The sequence below is a fragment of the Hordeum vulgare genome, chromosome 3H, assembly GCF_904849725.1.
Source record: "Hordeum vulgare subsp. vulgare chromosome 3H, MorexV3_pseudomolecules_assembly, whole genome shotgun sequence".
Lineage (NCBI taxonomy): Eukaryota > Viridiplantae > Streptophyta > Magnoliopsida > Poales > Poaceae > Hordeum > Hordeum vulgare.
Window position 1 is genome coordinate 610,458,831 of NC_058520.1, and position 15,621 is coordinate 610,474,451.

The 15,621-nt window shown below is 47.0% G+C and overlaps 1 protein-coding gene across 1 annotated transcript; it reads right to left on the bottom strand.

The window, feature by feature from the left end:
- Positions 1-1,596: 1,596 nt before the first annotated feature.
- Positions 1,597-3,423, bottom strand: LOC123441092 (rho GTPase-activating protein 2-like). Its single transcript, XM_045117616.1, has 3 exons — positions 3,060-3,423; positions 2,495-2,969; positions 1,597-1,947 (listed from the first exon to the last, which is right to left on the bottom strand). Exons 1-3 carry the CDS (start codon positions 3,269-3,271, stop codon positions 1,828-1,830), a joined length of 807 nt encoding a protein of 268 aa, XP_044973551.1. The 5' UTR covers positions 3,272-3,423; the 3' UTR covers positions 1,597-1,827.
- Positions 3,424-15,621: the final 12,198 nt, after the last annotated feature.

Sequence of the window (15,621 nt, forward strand, 5' to 3'; positions counted from 1 at the left end):
AATATTACTATATAAATATCACATTCCAACAAATTACTTGGTAGAGGTTTCGAGAGTGCGTGATAGAAAATTTTCAGCCACACAAGTACATAAATATGTTTTTATTTGTGTATATCACCGACATTTGCAACTTTTGGTATGTGAATAATGATCCCATGAAATAGTTTTCTCTGCCTAAGTATTCATCCTCTACCAAAAACATCATCCTCGAGTCTGCATTGGAAGTCAAGTGTAGCATCAAACATTTTCTTATACATTTGAGTACATGCTTCATTAAGTCATTGATACCCTCAATCACTTCACCCCCTTGTTTAAGAGAAAATATTATATAGTTTGCCTCACTAACAACTCTATTGAAAAAACAATTGTGTTATATATTATTTGGATCGCCTTTGACTGGATATTGTGCTGAAAGTTTGGTTGTTCTTTGTAAATGTTGTTTAGAACAATTTGAATCCAACCTCTCCTCATCCTTTAGTTATTGCTAAAAGGTTGTAATTACTCTAACCCTTCACAAGGTGTGGAGGTAAGGGCACAAGGCCAATAAATAGAGGGCAAGATGGGAGGAAGAAGAGGTGGACTTCTTCGGCTCTAGCTCCGGGACATTGTGTGATATATGCATGTTGGTCCGATGTGCGGTGGATTTCGATATGCCAATCACACAACACAGATTGTAGGAGCCACATGTGTGCTAGCGTTAGAGAAAATGGAGGAGGTAGTTGTGGTGATGCAATACCCTCTAGCAGTGTAGCATCATGGTGGTGGCTTTCAACTAGTGTTGTATAGTTGTAAGTGTGGCTGGTGGTCCCCGTCCCATACAAGAGTCTAGCAGAGTCTTTGATCTTGTGAGACATGGCTAGTGGATGTTGGCACTAGGTGGAGTGGAAGCCGTACGGCGATGAGCGGGGAGATGTGACGATAGGTAAGATCCGATATGCACTAGGAGATGATATGAGACGAAATATGCCATGTTTTCCATTGCAAATTGTCCTCCCCACACATTTTCTCCCTTGGCAACTGTCTTGTCTTACTCAGATATTCATGTGTCCTTGGTTATAGCTTTTGTTTTGAACTCTCACGTCAATACTTTATCCAGCATTAACCTTGCCAAGTTGACATTTGTCAATCTTATCGTCTCGCTTCATATGTCGAAACTCTAGATCTCTACCCAACTTGTGGCCAGGGACATGCATCTAACGAACCTCCTCTATACTCAAGAGAGTATCAACGAGCTATGCTTTTTCATGCACTCTTATGTAAGAGTGACATTGCAAGTTAGATTTTCATTTTTCGTATAGAGACGACAAAACCATGGGCTCACATGGATTAAAAAAACAACAATGTACCAACATTACTTCTATAAGATCAATTACTTCATTGAAATGGGTATATTGCTCGGTTTATCAACAAATTGAAAATACACGTCCAAATTTCTACGAGAGAATGTGATATCTTTCTATGGACCAACCTTTGTTCTTCTAAGGGGGGCTGTGGAATAACCTTAGTGGTTAGTGGACTGACATTGCTCGATCTCAGCCCTCGGTAGCTAAATCGAACTGTCAATACAGTCCGAAGACAAACGGGTGCAATTACATATACACAACCGAAAGTAAAGCCGAATAAATCATCCAAAGAGCGCAAATATTCAAAGGAGAAAGCAGACATGATTAACAAACCCACACACAGATCTAGCTGATTTGCTGGGTCCTAGCTAGGCTCAGGTACATACAAAGTCAGCTTAGTCGATGGCCACCCAACTGAACGAAATTAACTAAGCACGGGACTACTAATCGAATTAACCAAAGCGTCAATCAAACAATCATCTAGCTACTTAGGTTGCTTCTTCTTCTGGTCTTGCTGCCTTTGTCGGAGCGCCCGCTCGATGAGCAGGTTGAGGAAGTTCATCACCTGCACCGCGTACTTGAGTGCTGTCAGAGGATCCACCTCCTGCAACATGTTACATCGATCACGTCAGTGAGAGGAAACTATAGCTTTAATTCCGGTCAGGGGATGGATACCTTCAGTAGAATTTGGCTGAAAATCTAACCATCCAGCCAATGAAACTTTTGATAAAAGTTTTGAAGTACATGATGCATATCTGAACTTGACAAAAGTTGTGAAGTCTGACAAATGTTTTGATCGAAATACAAGATATTTTGACCAAAATTGAAACACCTGCACTATTCGACATCATTTGGTGGATTTGGTTGGAAATGATATGATTGTTTTCAAGTAGAGATTTCGCTTGAATATAATATAAATGGAGTCCAGTATAAGTTGGAAGAAATTCGAATCCCGATTGAGGCACATTTGAATGCAAGATATCTGTGTACAGTATACCAAGTAAAACGACTGAATTTTCCCACATTTTTTGGGTGAGATTTCATTGTGAAATACCAACAATATTGCTTGGGCGTTCAAATGTAAATGGTCGTAAAGTAAAAAATGATCAAAATTAGATCCTCAAAAGAAGATGATCGATCATAATTATTACCTGCGTCATGTTGGGCGCGAAGACCATGGCGACGTTGCGGGTGCCCATCCGGTTCCGCGCCTCCTCGCTCGCCACGTCCGCCATGAGCTGCACGGCCCAGTCGAGCAGCGCCGCCTTGGCCGCCGGCAGCTTGCCGATCAACCTAGCCGCCGCCTCCTCGGTGGCGCAGCGCGCCACCTCATCCTCAGGCAGCGCGTCCAGCAGGCCCCCCGGCAGCTCCCTGAACCATGCCTTGATGAGCCCCGCCAGGCAGTGCACGTCGGCGTCCTCCGGCACGGACGCGGCGAGGTCGAGCTGGTCCCTGACGCGCTGCTCCTGCGCGCCGTCCGCGGCCACGCGGAAGATGCCCTCCGTCTTGAGGCCGCCCTGCTCGTAGAGGCGGCGCTGCAGGAGGAGCAGGATGGTGGGCACGCTGTTCCCCCGCGCGTCGTGCGCGCACTGCATCGACTCCGTTGACACGCCGAACGCCGTCTTGCTGCGCAGGTGCCGGAGACGAAGACGATGATGATGGAATGCCAAGAAAGTACGGCGAGATGGAAGGGGTATGTGGACGGTGCGTGCGTACCTTGCGCTGGGGGCCTTGGCGAGGGCGGGCTCGGGCTGGAGCTCGGCGGGGACGCCGCGGAAGCCGTGGAAGCGGTCGAAGGTGACGTGCGCGACGTGGCGGACGTCGGTGGGCCAGCCGATCTTCATCCTCTGCTGGTCGCTGCTGCCGGCGCCGGCGGCACGGTCCACCTCCTCCTCCTCGCCACCGCCGCTGCCGCCGCCGATGTCCATCCTGGTGATCTGATCCGTCCGATCCCCTGCGTAGCAGGAGTACGCGCGCTGGCAGTAATGAGGAGAGGACGCGGTATTGGCTGGTGGCTTCTCGTACGTAGCGTACACGATGGGAGGGTGGGAAGGTGGGAGACCCGATGGAGACTAGCTAGAAGAAGAGGAGGAGGAGGAGGACGTGGAAGAGGTGGTTGGGTGCGAGGGATACGTAGCAGGTGTTGCGGACGACGTGGGTTGCACCACTACGACGCCAACTTGCTGCGTATCTTCGCTTCTAATGAAGGAGCTAGTGTTGGCTGTCATCGCGGCAAAAATGAAAAGAAACAACTTGTGTATGTAAAAGAATAACAACTTGTGTGCATGCATGCTCATGAAAAGACAATCATATTCCATAACTATATATATATATGTATAGCTGGTATTTGATTTTCTTGGACATACATGATTCTCGACAAAGGGCGTACAATCTTTAAATATGTGATACTATGTCGTACATTGTGCGCCGTCCACTTTTCTCAACACTTAGGATGTTAATATATTTCAAGACTTAATTTTACTGCCAACTAGAGTAGTATAATTATTACTGTGGACATATAATTTATGACTTTTCTCTGACACAGAAAATGACAAGTTACAGGGTTAAAAAATATTGGTAAACGTTTTCCGCCAGCGTTCGGCGGTCGCACGCGGACCTTGCGATCGCTGGATCACGCGAGCACTACGCGACGGAAGCACTGCTAAAAAAAGGCGACGAAAGCAATCTTATCCAATCCAATCGTCTTTTACCTCATCTTCTTCCCTGCGACACGGGCAACCCCCACCCGCAACCACATACCGGCTGGACCGCTGCAGACCAGTTCGTTTCCGGCCGTGACCGCGATTCCCTTCGCCATGAGCGTATGGGTAGAGCCGGCGACCGGTGACGAGGACTTTTATGTCCGTGACGGTTGAAGCTTTTCCAACAAGGTTGAAGCTTTTTTCTCCGATGGTTGCAGCACCCACTATCGGGTGAGAAGTTTCAGCCATATTGTGAAAAAGCTTCAACCGTATTGTGAAAAAGCTTTAACCATGAAACTTACAATCGTATTGGGCCTGACTATCGGTGTATCATCATATTCCGAGTGACGCACACTACTAGGGAAAAACTTATAGGTATGATACGTGTAGCGGTGGTAATACAGCCGTTGCTATTGTTAATTAGTAGTAGCATCGGGCAACAACACGCGTTATGGATAAGTTGTAGTAGTAGCGCGTTCTCCCATACCAGCACAACTAATATTTGAGGCACACTGTACGCATGGGACTAGCCACAGTAGCAGCGCTGACCCATGAACGATGCTACTGCTAGTTGTATTAGCAGTAGCGCTTGTCATGGGCTAGCGCTGCTACTGTGGCTAGCCCAGGCCCACCTCTCCATTGCCCCAACTTAGCAGTAGCGTCTATCCCCAACACGCGCTACTGCTAAGTCGTATCTTATCAACCTCTTTTTCCCCGCGCCCCTCTCACTATCTCCTCACTCTCTCCCTCCCCACTCTCTCCCGCTCCACTATCTCTTGCACTCCCTGCACCCACTCTCATCGGCCCACCCCCGCACGCGCGGCCTCCTTCCACTTATTATGAATTTATAATTATTCCTGTCCTTTTAATATTTAAATTATACAGAGGAGTTAATCAATGCAATTATGCCCAAACAAAATATGAATGTCTTCTGAGTATTCCTGATAAGCCACTTGAGGTTCAAACGCATAGGCCATACACCCTCACGAGTTGTAGTGATTTTAGTCCCAAGTTTTATAAGATTCCACCCCTAGCTATCATGGGTCATGCCCCCCGTGTTGACCACATTTTGAAATCAGCATAAACAATTCAAAGAAAATCAAAAAACAGTCACATATTTTTCTGATTTGTAATTATTTCACTCTGTATTTTGCAAGGTTGATCATAAGCGGTTAGTCCCGGTTGGTGGCTCCATATAAAATAACAAGGTTAATATAAAAATTGCTTAAACATCTTGACATGGATGAATACAATAGAAGCTTCAGACATGATAAGACAGAAACGTTGTATGACATAAAGTTGAAGCTACTATGTGGTTTCTCTGATCGAAGGACCCCTTATGCCGAGCCAAGTCCAGATGTGGAGTTCTGGTTGCTTTCTAGTGAAACCGAGGACAACGTATCAGATGGTAGGATTTTTCAAGTAACCGTTCGACATATACAAGATAACCGAAAAATTTGCACATTTGACTGTGGGTTGAAAAACATAGTTATGAGAGAAAACTATTCTGATGATCGCTTTGATCTAGAATCACTCCAGTTACATAAAGGCAATGTATTAACTAAAAATTAAGAATGTGAATAAAAAAATTAGGTTCATAGTTTACCTAACATGTAAGCAGAGTGAAATGAAGAGATCCATTCTCTAGAAATAACCCTGATCCATACTACCATGCACAAAAGGTGGTTCCGACCCAGGATGAAAATCTATATAATCAAACATTGCATTCAATTAAGCATTCACTCTAGCGAGCATTCTAGCAATCAAAATATAGTCAATGAATAAAGAAATAAATAAAACAATAAGAAAAACAAATAGAAAGCAAAACAAAACTTCAAGGAAATCCAAATAAAAACTCCTAAGGGAACTGTAGGACTTAACTACAAATAACAAAATTAGTTTTTGTCCTAAATAAAACTTAGCAGCAAAGAAAAATATTAAACTAATAACTTAACAGAAAAGAAAATATAACATTATTAGGTTAACAAAAACTATTTTATAATACTCTCCAATAGCAAAAAGAATCAACTAAAAAGCTTGATCAAAATAATATTCTTCTATAAAACTCTACCCTACCGCGCCCTCAACGTGTATGCTCCTGCCGCCGCTCCTCCACGCGCGCGCCCCTGCCTCGACGTCACCGCTCTCCTTCACGCACCGCCTGAGCCCGTGTCGGCGCTCCTCCACACGTGCATCGTCACCCGTATGTACCTCTACTCCTCCATCCAACCACCGGCCAACGTCCTCCCCGCTGCCCTGCACGAGCCGGTGAGCATGCCCCCCATGCACCATCCCGCCTGTCCCAAGTCCTCCCCTTGCTCCGACGAGCCCATCCCGTCGGCCACCTCCTTCATCCGCCGTCCCCTATGAGATTTTTCCTACACTATCACACATTATCTCAAATCTTGTAGGGTACTATAGATGCCACCCTATTCCTGCATTTTTTCTCTTCCTATGTTTTGAGAATTGTGCGAATCAAAGAGGCATGTTTTGTTATATGTCTGCCATTTTAATGTTACCTACTAATTTATCTTGTTGTCTCACAAAGCTTGTCAGTTATTGTAAAAGCTAGTTGTCACTGTGTTTGGATAAGATGTATGTATGTAGCTAGATGCTTAGTACTTGATTTCGTTGATGGATGGATGAACGGTACTAGGTATTTCGTAGATGGACGGAAAAATCTTATGATTTCTCTTAGCAACTATGATCAGGAGAAGGATCGACGATGCAAGTCGGAGGAGTCCCAGAAGACCTCTGTAGGAGTCTCGGCGATCGCCGGTGAAGAGTCCCCGACGATCGCCGGAAGAGTCCCTGACACTCGCTGGTGATGAGTCTTCGACGATCGCGAGAGGTGTCCCATCTATCGCCGGTGATGAGTCCCCGACGATCTACGGAGGCGGCGGGGTCGCCGTCTCGCGCCCTCGGCAGACACAGCGCCGGCGTACATGGCAGCAGCGAGCAGCCGCAGGCTCGCAACCAGTGGGTGCAGCTGCGTGGGCTGGGCCTGGAACTGGGTTGCGTCCCAAACGTGGAAGGCCCAGGAATTATTCCCAGGTCCCACAAAATGGCCTGGGTTGCCGGGGCCCAAATCCGCCCATGATTTGATGCAGAAACTTATTAAATACACGATTTCTAGTCGTCAAAGCTACGTAGAATATGCCCATATTTCATGTATGCGTATGTATCCACTGTCAGGGTGGCACACCAGCGTGGCCAGGGCCCGTTGTCAGCCAGCCACTGTAACACTGCAGGCATGATAGTTTTGCTGAAAAACTCACAACCACCAAAAAGAAACGGGAACGAATTATTTTTTTTGGCCATGATGGCGTAGATGGACTGCAACGATTGGTGGATGGTTTTGGTTGGCGATTCGGGCGGGAGTTCCGTCAGGACATTGAGAGCATATCCAGCAGATTCTGCAAAAACGTAGAAACTGCAAAGTTCCGACGAGTTTGTGGACCGGGTCCAGTTTGCTGCGCTGAGCAAACCGTATCTGCAGCCCGGCCTGTAAACATTTTTCGCGAACCCGTAAATGTACGCGGGGTAGGCATAAAAGCTGCTTGGGCTCCCATTTACGGGGCCAAACCCTCAACTTCGTCGTCGAATTCGTTGCCGTCGTTCCCCTCCCTTCCCTAGCTCCAGCCGCCCGAATTTCTTGCCATGGACGCCCTTCGTCCGCATCTGCAGCAGGAGCGGCGCAGGTGCGTCGCCGTCGACGCCGCGCGAAAGCGGTCGTCGCATAAGTGGACGGGGAGGGGGCTTCCGGTGCCGTCGTCGCTGATGCGGCGGGATACCGAGGAGTTCGACATCCGCCACGGTCTCGTGCCGGCCCCCGCGCCTCCCGCCGCACCCGCGCCTCCCGATTCGCCATCGCCAGAGTTCGAGGAGGGGAGCTCCTCCGGCACCTGGACCCTCTCCACCACGGCGTCGTCGTCGTACACTCCGGCCCGCGAGGTCGCCGTCGACGAGGTTGGCTTCGAGATCTACTATCTGGCTCCTTCGAGGGCTCGGTGACCTGCAAGGACTTCGTCCCCGAGGAGGTCCTCGCCACGGTGACCGGCGCGGTCGCGACGCGCTCCGCGGATGAGGTCGAACACGACGCCAAGTGTCGCCGCCGTGAGGTCGACATCGATCAGCTCTTGCTCGAGCAGGACCGCCTCTACCGTGAGCAGGAGGCCGCCAAGGCCCGCGAGAAGGGGAAATCCGTCGTCATCTACGTCGACTCCGACTCCGACGAGGAGTGAATGTACTCCGGCGACGGCGCGGCCGCACCCTGCGAGCCCTGATGAGCTAATTTTGGTTTGTTTAGGGTTAGGGCCACGTCTTCGAGCACATTTTGGCCATCTGTGGCAATGTCCCCCCCCCCCCACGCGATGTAAATCTTAATGAACAATGGATGAACTAGTATTGGACGAACTAATCTCCCGCGTAGTTTGAATGCTTAAATTTAAAGTCATGTTTGACGTGTCTGTTCTACGCAACACATTTCTGAAACTACAACCCAGTTTGCACTTTCAAAAACTGCAGGGTCTGCTAAAGATGCTGTGACAGACTATTACCACTTGTTGCTCGGCCTTACAAATCGTTCGACTTCTTTGCTTGATCTTGTATACATGAAGACGTGACATTAGATCTGATTTTGATTTCGATTTACCTCGTCGGTTTCTTGTCAATAGACGGTCCAGTTTCCAAAGTCGGCAGGTCCTATGTCGGTTTACTTTGTTTCGTTATTTATGGATGTTTTTTTGTTCCCCACGTTCCTTCTATAAATTTTTATGAATGCCTCAGAATACCTATTTTTTTATTAATAGTTATAGATAGAAAAGAGATAATGTTGGTCCACTGCTATGTCTTAGAGATAAGATCAAGCCGTTAGATTTAACAGTAAATGCATCAAAATAACCCGAAGTCATAGTTCAGTGGCTTATTTGTGATATTTTTTTTAACTTTATGCATGAATCTATAAGCATTGTGCAAGTTCATGTATTGTATTTGTAATGAACTCTAACATAAACTAGTGTCATATACATGAGTGTAAGTTACTCCATACAATGACTAGCCTAAGATACGGTAAGAGAGTTCTGCATTGTGACCGCCCGTAGTCCTATCTCAAATAAGATACGATCTTCCTCTCTTTCGTCATAACTAGATATCCATCTAATCTAATTAAGGATGGTCATAATAGGAGTAACTTAGATAGTAACATAGCGCATTACGTACAAGGCAATTTTGCTTATGCGACATGTAGTCTATAAGAAGTGAAGTGCTTGGAGTAAGATAATACGTTACTGTAACACAACACAACTCAAAGCAAAATGAGTCAAATATTTAATAAATGCAATCAGCCACTCCATCCTTTTCAGTTTAGAAGGCTTAAATCTGAAATTTCATCAACTAAGATAAATTATGAATGGCTGAGAAGAATTGAACTTGTTTAAAAGTAGCACGTAGTAGTACAAAGTAACCGAGCGCTGCTGGGTGGCAGTCACAACTGTTTTAACACATGAGAGTACTTGTTGAGAGTTAAACGCCCTCGGGTGTCGGGTCTCGGAAGTAGTGGCCGCGTTGTCATTTCTCAAGAGCTCGCGGACTCGCAGTAATGGCAGCACATCGCCCGTTGAACTACCAGCGCCCTTCGATCCTCGCGCTCCACGTGGGAGCAGATGAAAGCAAGTACTAGTACAGTACTACTACTAGTAGTCTAGTACAGCCTTTCACATCACCTCTCGTTCACTCCAGAGCCTCCCGTTCACTCGGATTCGGCCATGGGGCCAGACTGGTCGTCCCTCCCGTCCGAGCTCCTCGGCCACATCGCCGACTGCCTCCTCGCCACCAACGACGTGGACTGCTACATGGACTTCCGTGCCGTATGCACGAGCTGGCGCTCCGCCGCCGAGGACCCCAGGAGCAATCCCTCCGACGCCCGGTTCCACCCTCGCCGGTGGATCCTGGTCGACGCGCGCCTGATGGTCAACCTGGTCACCTCCCGCGTGGTACGCAAGGACCTTCCCCTGCTCCGCAAGTACGATGTCATCACCACCACTCCATGCGGCTTGTTCGTCCTCGCCGACCTGGAGCCCCCTCACGCAGCCTGCGTCCTCAACCCTCTCACTGGCCACATGATCCGATTCGTGGCGGATGTGCCCTTCGAGCTGGGTATTTCCGCCGCCGCTTTCTCTGGCGGGTCTTCGCCGGAACTCGTCCTGTTATCCGACAGATGCTACGAGCAGTACACGGCGGCGCCCGAGAGTAAAGGTTTCATTCTGCCGGATTTCACAGAAGGCTTGTTCCCTTTCCTTCCTTCACGGCGGCTTCCGCACGGTCGGTGTGTATGGAACTATGGATGGATGCCAACTTATCGTCGTTTTGCTTTATGCACGAAGCTCTCTCATGTGTTAAAACAGTACGCCATCGATGGATCCAAGTTGTTCTCTTACCACAACAGTACTGGGTTTGCCGACCTTCCTGGAACGGGGCACTCCAACCACTGCTTCTTGGTAGAGTGCGCTGGACAGCTCTTGGTTGTCATTATGCAAGAATGTCGCTTCGAGGTTTTCAATATGGACACTGCTGGTGATGATGAGCTCGAGCCGGTGAAGAGCATCGGTGACCATGCCATCTTCGTCGGGTACCGCAGGAGCCTGTCTGTCAGTGCCCGGAAGATGCCATCGTCCATCGCTGCCAACTGCATCTACTATGTCAAGTCCACAGATTCATCGCTGGACATCTACAAGTATAACCTCGAGACTGAGGAAGAAGAAAGAGTATCTGAAGCCATAGATTCCTTGAACCCCGACACGCTGTCTTTCGCCAGACCTCCGTTCACCATCATTCAACTTCTATCCAACTACACCATCAACGCCCGGGAATCTCAGCTTGCGGTGCAATGGCTTATTAAAAGGGAGAACGATGACGGCGGTTTGGGGGCTCTCTATGAGGCGTTCTTAACTGGTAATTCTGACAGGGGCATTGATGTTATTGAGTAGCATGACCCAGGTATTTAGCCGCTGAACCTGCTTTTGTTCAGTGATTAACTCATGAGCGGTCGACTTGTTATCCGGAAGAAATTGCATGTTCCTGTTCACTTAATTGTTGGAGGATGTTTGTGCTGAAGTCTTATTTTGTAACGCTCTTCGATTCGTGAAGTTTCTTCTTTCACTAGATGGTACCCACGTGTAATACAACACGATCATCGAAGGCACGCGTTGCCGCGCCCGTTCATTTTTACAATAGAATGTTGAGTACTCCCTCCGTCTCGGTTTATAAGTCATCTTACGAAAACCAAATAATCTCAAAACACTAAGGCACGATGTATTAACTTTCACCTCGTTTCTTGTTTTTTTGACTTAAATAAAAGAATCAACCAATAAGAAACGTGAGGCGTGTTTGTTTTTAATGACTTGAGACTAACTAGCACGACATGCAGTGGTCAATTCATTGCATGCAATCGTATTAACTCACCTCGTTTCTTGTTTTCATCTCCGTCTTGGTTGCGGTGCACAACCTAAGATGACTTATAAACTGAAACGGAGGGAGTAATTCGTGTAATATCCGATTGTGTAAGATAAAAAATGATAGTTTTTGCAAAATAATCGTAGAAGCAAAGGCATTACACATTCATTTGTGGTCACATTTACTAATGAAATATAAAAAAACTGAGGCAAGATATTCAAGTAAAAATAATAACAATCGTATATCATTGTGAAAGACACTTTTGAAATGAACCATTGCAAATTTTCATATGGGATATATCCCACACCATTGCATAAAATAAACCTCCCTCTCGGCTTCAAGCGAAATCAATCAGAGATTATACAACTGAATTGACATGCTTCAAGACACACTGTCAAGCATTTGACATGTCTTCATCTTTTACATGTCATGCTTGTTGAAATTAATAGTGGGCTTTAGCCCAAAATCTAGGTAAAGCACGTGGACCAGCCCAACACCATCTGATCATTGCGTCCGATTGTCAATCTGGTATCAAAGGCATCGCAGTGTTGAGTAAATAGGCAATTTTCCGAGTAGATTAATCCATGAAATAATTACTAACATGGCATTGACTAGGTTCATGACATACTGATCACGGAGTATACTAGCAAGTACTACACATATAGCAGAAACATCTACGCATATAGGCAGTATTACTAGTGCAGACAGAAACAGGAGAGAGATAAACATATCATACCCTCCGATCGGCCAGTTGGCCGTAGCAGCAGCGGCGGCGGCGGCAGTATCCTCTGCCGCCTTCTTCTCGGCTTCGGCGTTCTCGCGGAGACGATCAGCTTCGCTTGGTGAAGACATGGCGATGACGAGGGCGACGCGGACGTAGACGAAGCAGACGGACGGAGGCGAGCAGTCGCGTGATCGCTCCCCAAAAACCTAATCGCCCCTCTCCCGTACAGGAAAACCGAAGAGACGAGGTTTCGGAGGCCTGCTCTCCCGTCGACCGTGTACGCGGTAAACGGGACGGAGTCGCCGGCGGCAGCAGCAGTTCAAGGAACGAACGCGTGATGCAGATGTGATATGATTCTCGTGACGGCTAGGGTAGGCGATCGCGTGCTTATAAAGGCGGCTGGGTGGCGTGGGCCGAACCCACGCCCGAGTCGGTAACTGCCCACGATCCGACGTCTCGGATCGTGCCGTGTCCGTTACGTATTCTCCGTTCCTGACCGGCAAAAATAAGCGCGTAGGTATGAGCTCGGCTCGGCTCATTCCCGCAACCCGCGGCGCGTCGTGACGAGGCGTGGCGGGCAGCAGAGGAGGAGTGCGCGAGGGCACCTTCTCTTCTCACTCTCCAATAGGATGTGGAAGAGAGACCCTTATAAAGGGGTCCAAACTCTCCTCCACTAGCGGGATGGGACTAAACTTCCCACCACCTTGTCATGCCACCACCTACATGGGCCCTTGGAGATTTTTCTGAAATTCTCTAATGGACCTAAAGCCCACCTCCAAATTTCAACAATCCCCCACCAGATCTCAAGGGCACATCGTGTTCCCTCGTTCCAATCACTGTTTTAATATACCAGCATTTCAGTGAAGACCTGTTAAGGTTGAGCTTCACCTAGAACAAGTAGCTACACCCCTTTACAACTGAACAATGGACTATGCCTTGAATTGTCAGTTTGGCGTAAAGGAGCTTCACCACAAGTCTTACTAGTACTAGACTGCCGAAGGTGACCCCTCGGGTGGAGCATATTAGTCACACTCCTGGCCTATTCATGAGTTTACTAGAGATCACCCAAACCTCATAGACTGTGACCAGCATTCAAGCTCATATAGGTGTGTTCCTCCAAAGATCGCTCTGTAGGACAACATCTTGCTTACATATAAGCTTTAGAACACATTAAGACAGTAGTCATCCTACCATACAGTATCCGAGAGTATTGCATCTCCAACGGAGTGGGTTAGTAAAGTTACTCTCCTCAGTTCACCACTGACTTGTTTTCCCAGGTCCTACTTCACGGGATCTCCGATCATATAGGTTGGGTTACTGCCATGGCAACTCATGTGGGTCTCAACCCATCTCCCTCGATGCACTATCTATCACAACACGTGATAGCCCTTTAGTAAAGGGATCTGCCAGATTCTTAGCCGTTTGGATATAATCCAACGCTATCACTCCGGAGTTTCTCAAACGTCTGACAGACTTCAATCTCATTCTTATATGTTTGTTGGACTTCATATTGTCCTTTGAACTCTTCACTTTAACAATAACCGTCTGATTATCGCAGTTCATAAGGATAGCCGGAACCGGCTTCTCAACCATAGGTAAGTCCATCAAAAGATCTCGAAGAAATTCTGCTTCGACACCAGATGTGTCTAATGCTGTTAATTCTGCTTCCATTGTCGATCTCGTTAAGATCGTTTGCTTGCAAGACTTCCAGGAAACAGCACCACCCCAAGAGTAAACATATACCCAGTAGTGGCCTTCATCTCATCAGCATCAGAGATCCAATTCGCATCACTATACCCTTCAAGTACCGATGGGAATCCCGTATAGTGAAGCCCGTGGTTGACAGTACCTTTCAAGTAGCGCATAATTCTTTCAACAGCACGCCAATGAACATCGCCCGGGTTTGCAACAAACCGGCTAAGTTTGCTCACAACAAACGCGATGTCAGGCCTCGTTGCGCTAGCTAGGTACATAAGTGAACCGATAATTTGAGAGAATCTCAATTGATCTATAGCTGTGCCTTTAAACTTTCTAATAAGCACACTAGGATCATACGGTGTTTGAGAAATTTTGCAGTCTGAATATCCAAAGCGACTCAAAATCTTCTCAACATAGTGGGATTGCAGAAGTGTAATCCCACCCTCATCATCTCTCAACAGCTTGATGTTCAAGATAACATCAGCCACCCCAAGGTCCTTCATCTCAAAGTTTTGAGACAGAAAAGACTTAACCTCCTCAATTACTTTGAGGTTGGTTCCAAATATCAGTATGTCATCAACATACAAGCACAATATAACTCCTTCGCCCCCACCATGGCGATAGTATACACATTTGTCAGCTTCATTAACAACGAAGCCAACAGATGTCAGAGTTGTATTAAACTTTTGATGCCATTGCTTAGGTGCTTGTCTCAGACCATATAAAGATTTCAGCAACTTACACACCTTTCCTTCCTGACCTTCTATCACAAAGCCATCTGGCTGTTGCATATAGATTTCCTCCACTAGTGGAGAAAGGGGTATTAGAACCTGTTGGTAAGGGCCTTTGGACCCGGATACATATCCGGTGCTACGTATCCGGGACTAAAGGCCCCCCCCCTTTAGCACCGGTCTCTTACAAACCGGTGCTAAAGGCCTCCACGTGGGCGCCGAAGAGTGCGCGCAGGCGGAGGACCTTTAGAACCGGTTGGTAACACCAACCGATCCCAATGCTTTTTTTTCTTTTTTTTTCCTTTTCTTTTCAGGGTTTCCGATTCCGTATTTCGGTGTTTCTGTGTTCCGTATTTTCAGGGTTTCCGTTTACGTGTTTCCGGTTCCGTATTTCCGTTTATGTCTTTCCGATTCCGTATTTCCGATTCCGTGTTTCCGATTCCGTGTGTCCGTGTTCCGTTTTTTACGAACACGGAATCGGAAACACGTAATCGGAAACACGTATCCGGAAACACCGATTCCGTGTTTGCGATTAAGTGTTTCCGATTCCGTGTTTGCGGTTAAATGTTGATGCACCAAATAAAAGTACATATATACATGTAACACGAAGTACTCGACCGATTATCATTACATAATTTGAAGTTCGTTTCCTATAGCTGTATACTTGCATAGAGAAGGGAGTTGGCTATTGGTTCATAGGATGGAAAAATTCTCCGCCTTCATCTATGACTTGCGTGAGGAGAAATCCTGCCAATTCCTCTGCAACTGCCTTGCAACGTTGGATTGGTCTGAGCATCGCCCGCTTTCGTTGCAGCTTTAAAAGAAGTAGATGAAAACAATTAAGTTATGAACAAAACTAAACATAATTGATGGCAACATAAATAAAGTTGTGAAGATCCGGTTACGTACCTCTAGATTTCTGGAAGTACGGGATTTCTCATTGATAATCCTGTGAATGTACTCGCAAACGT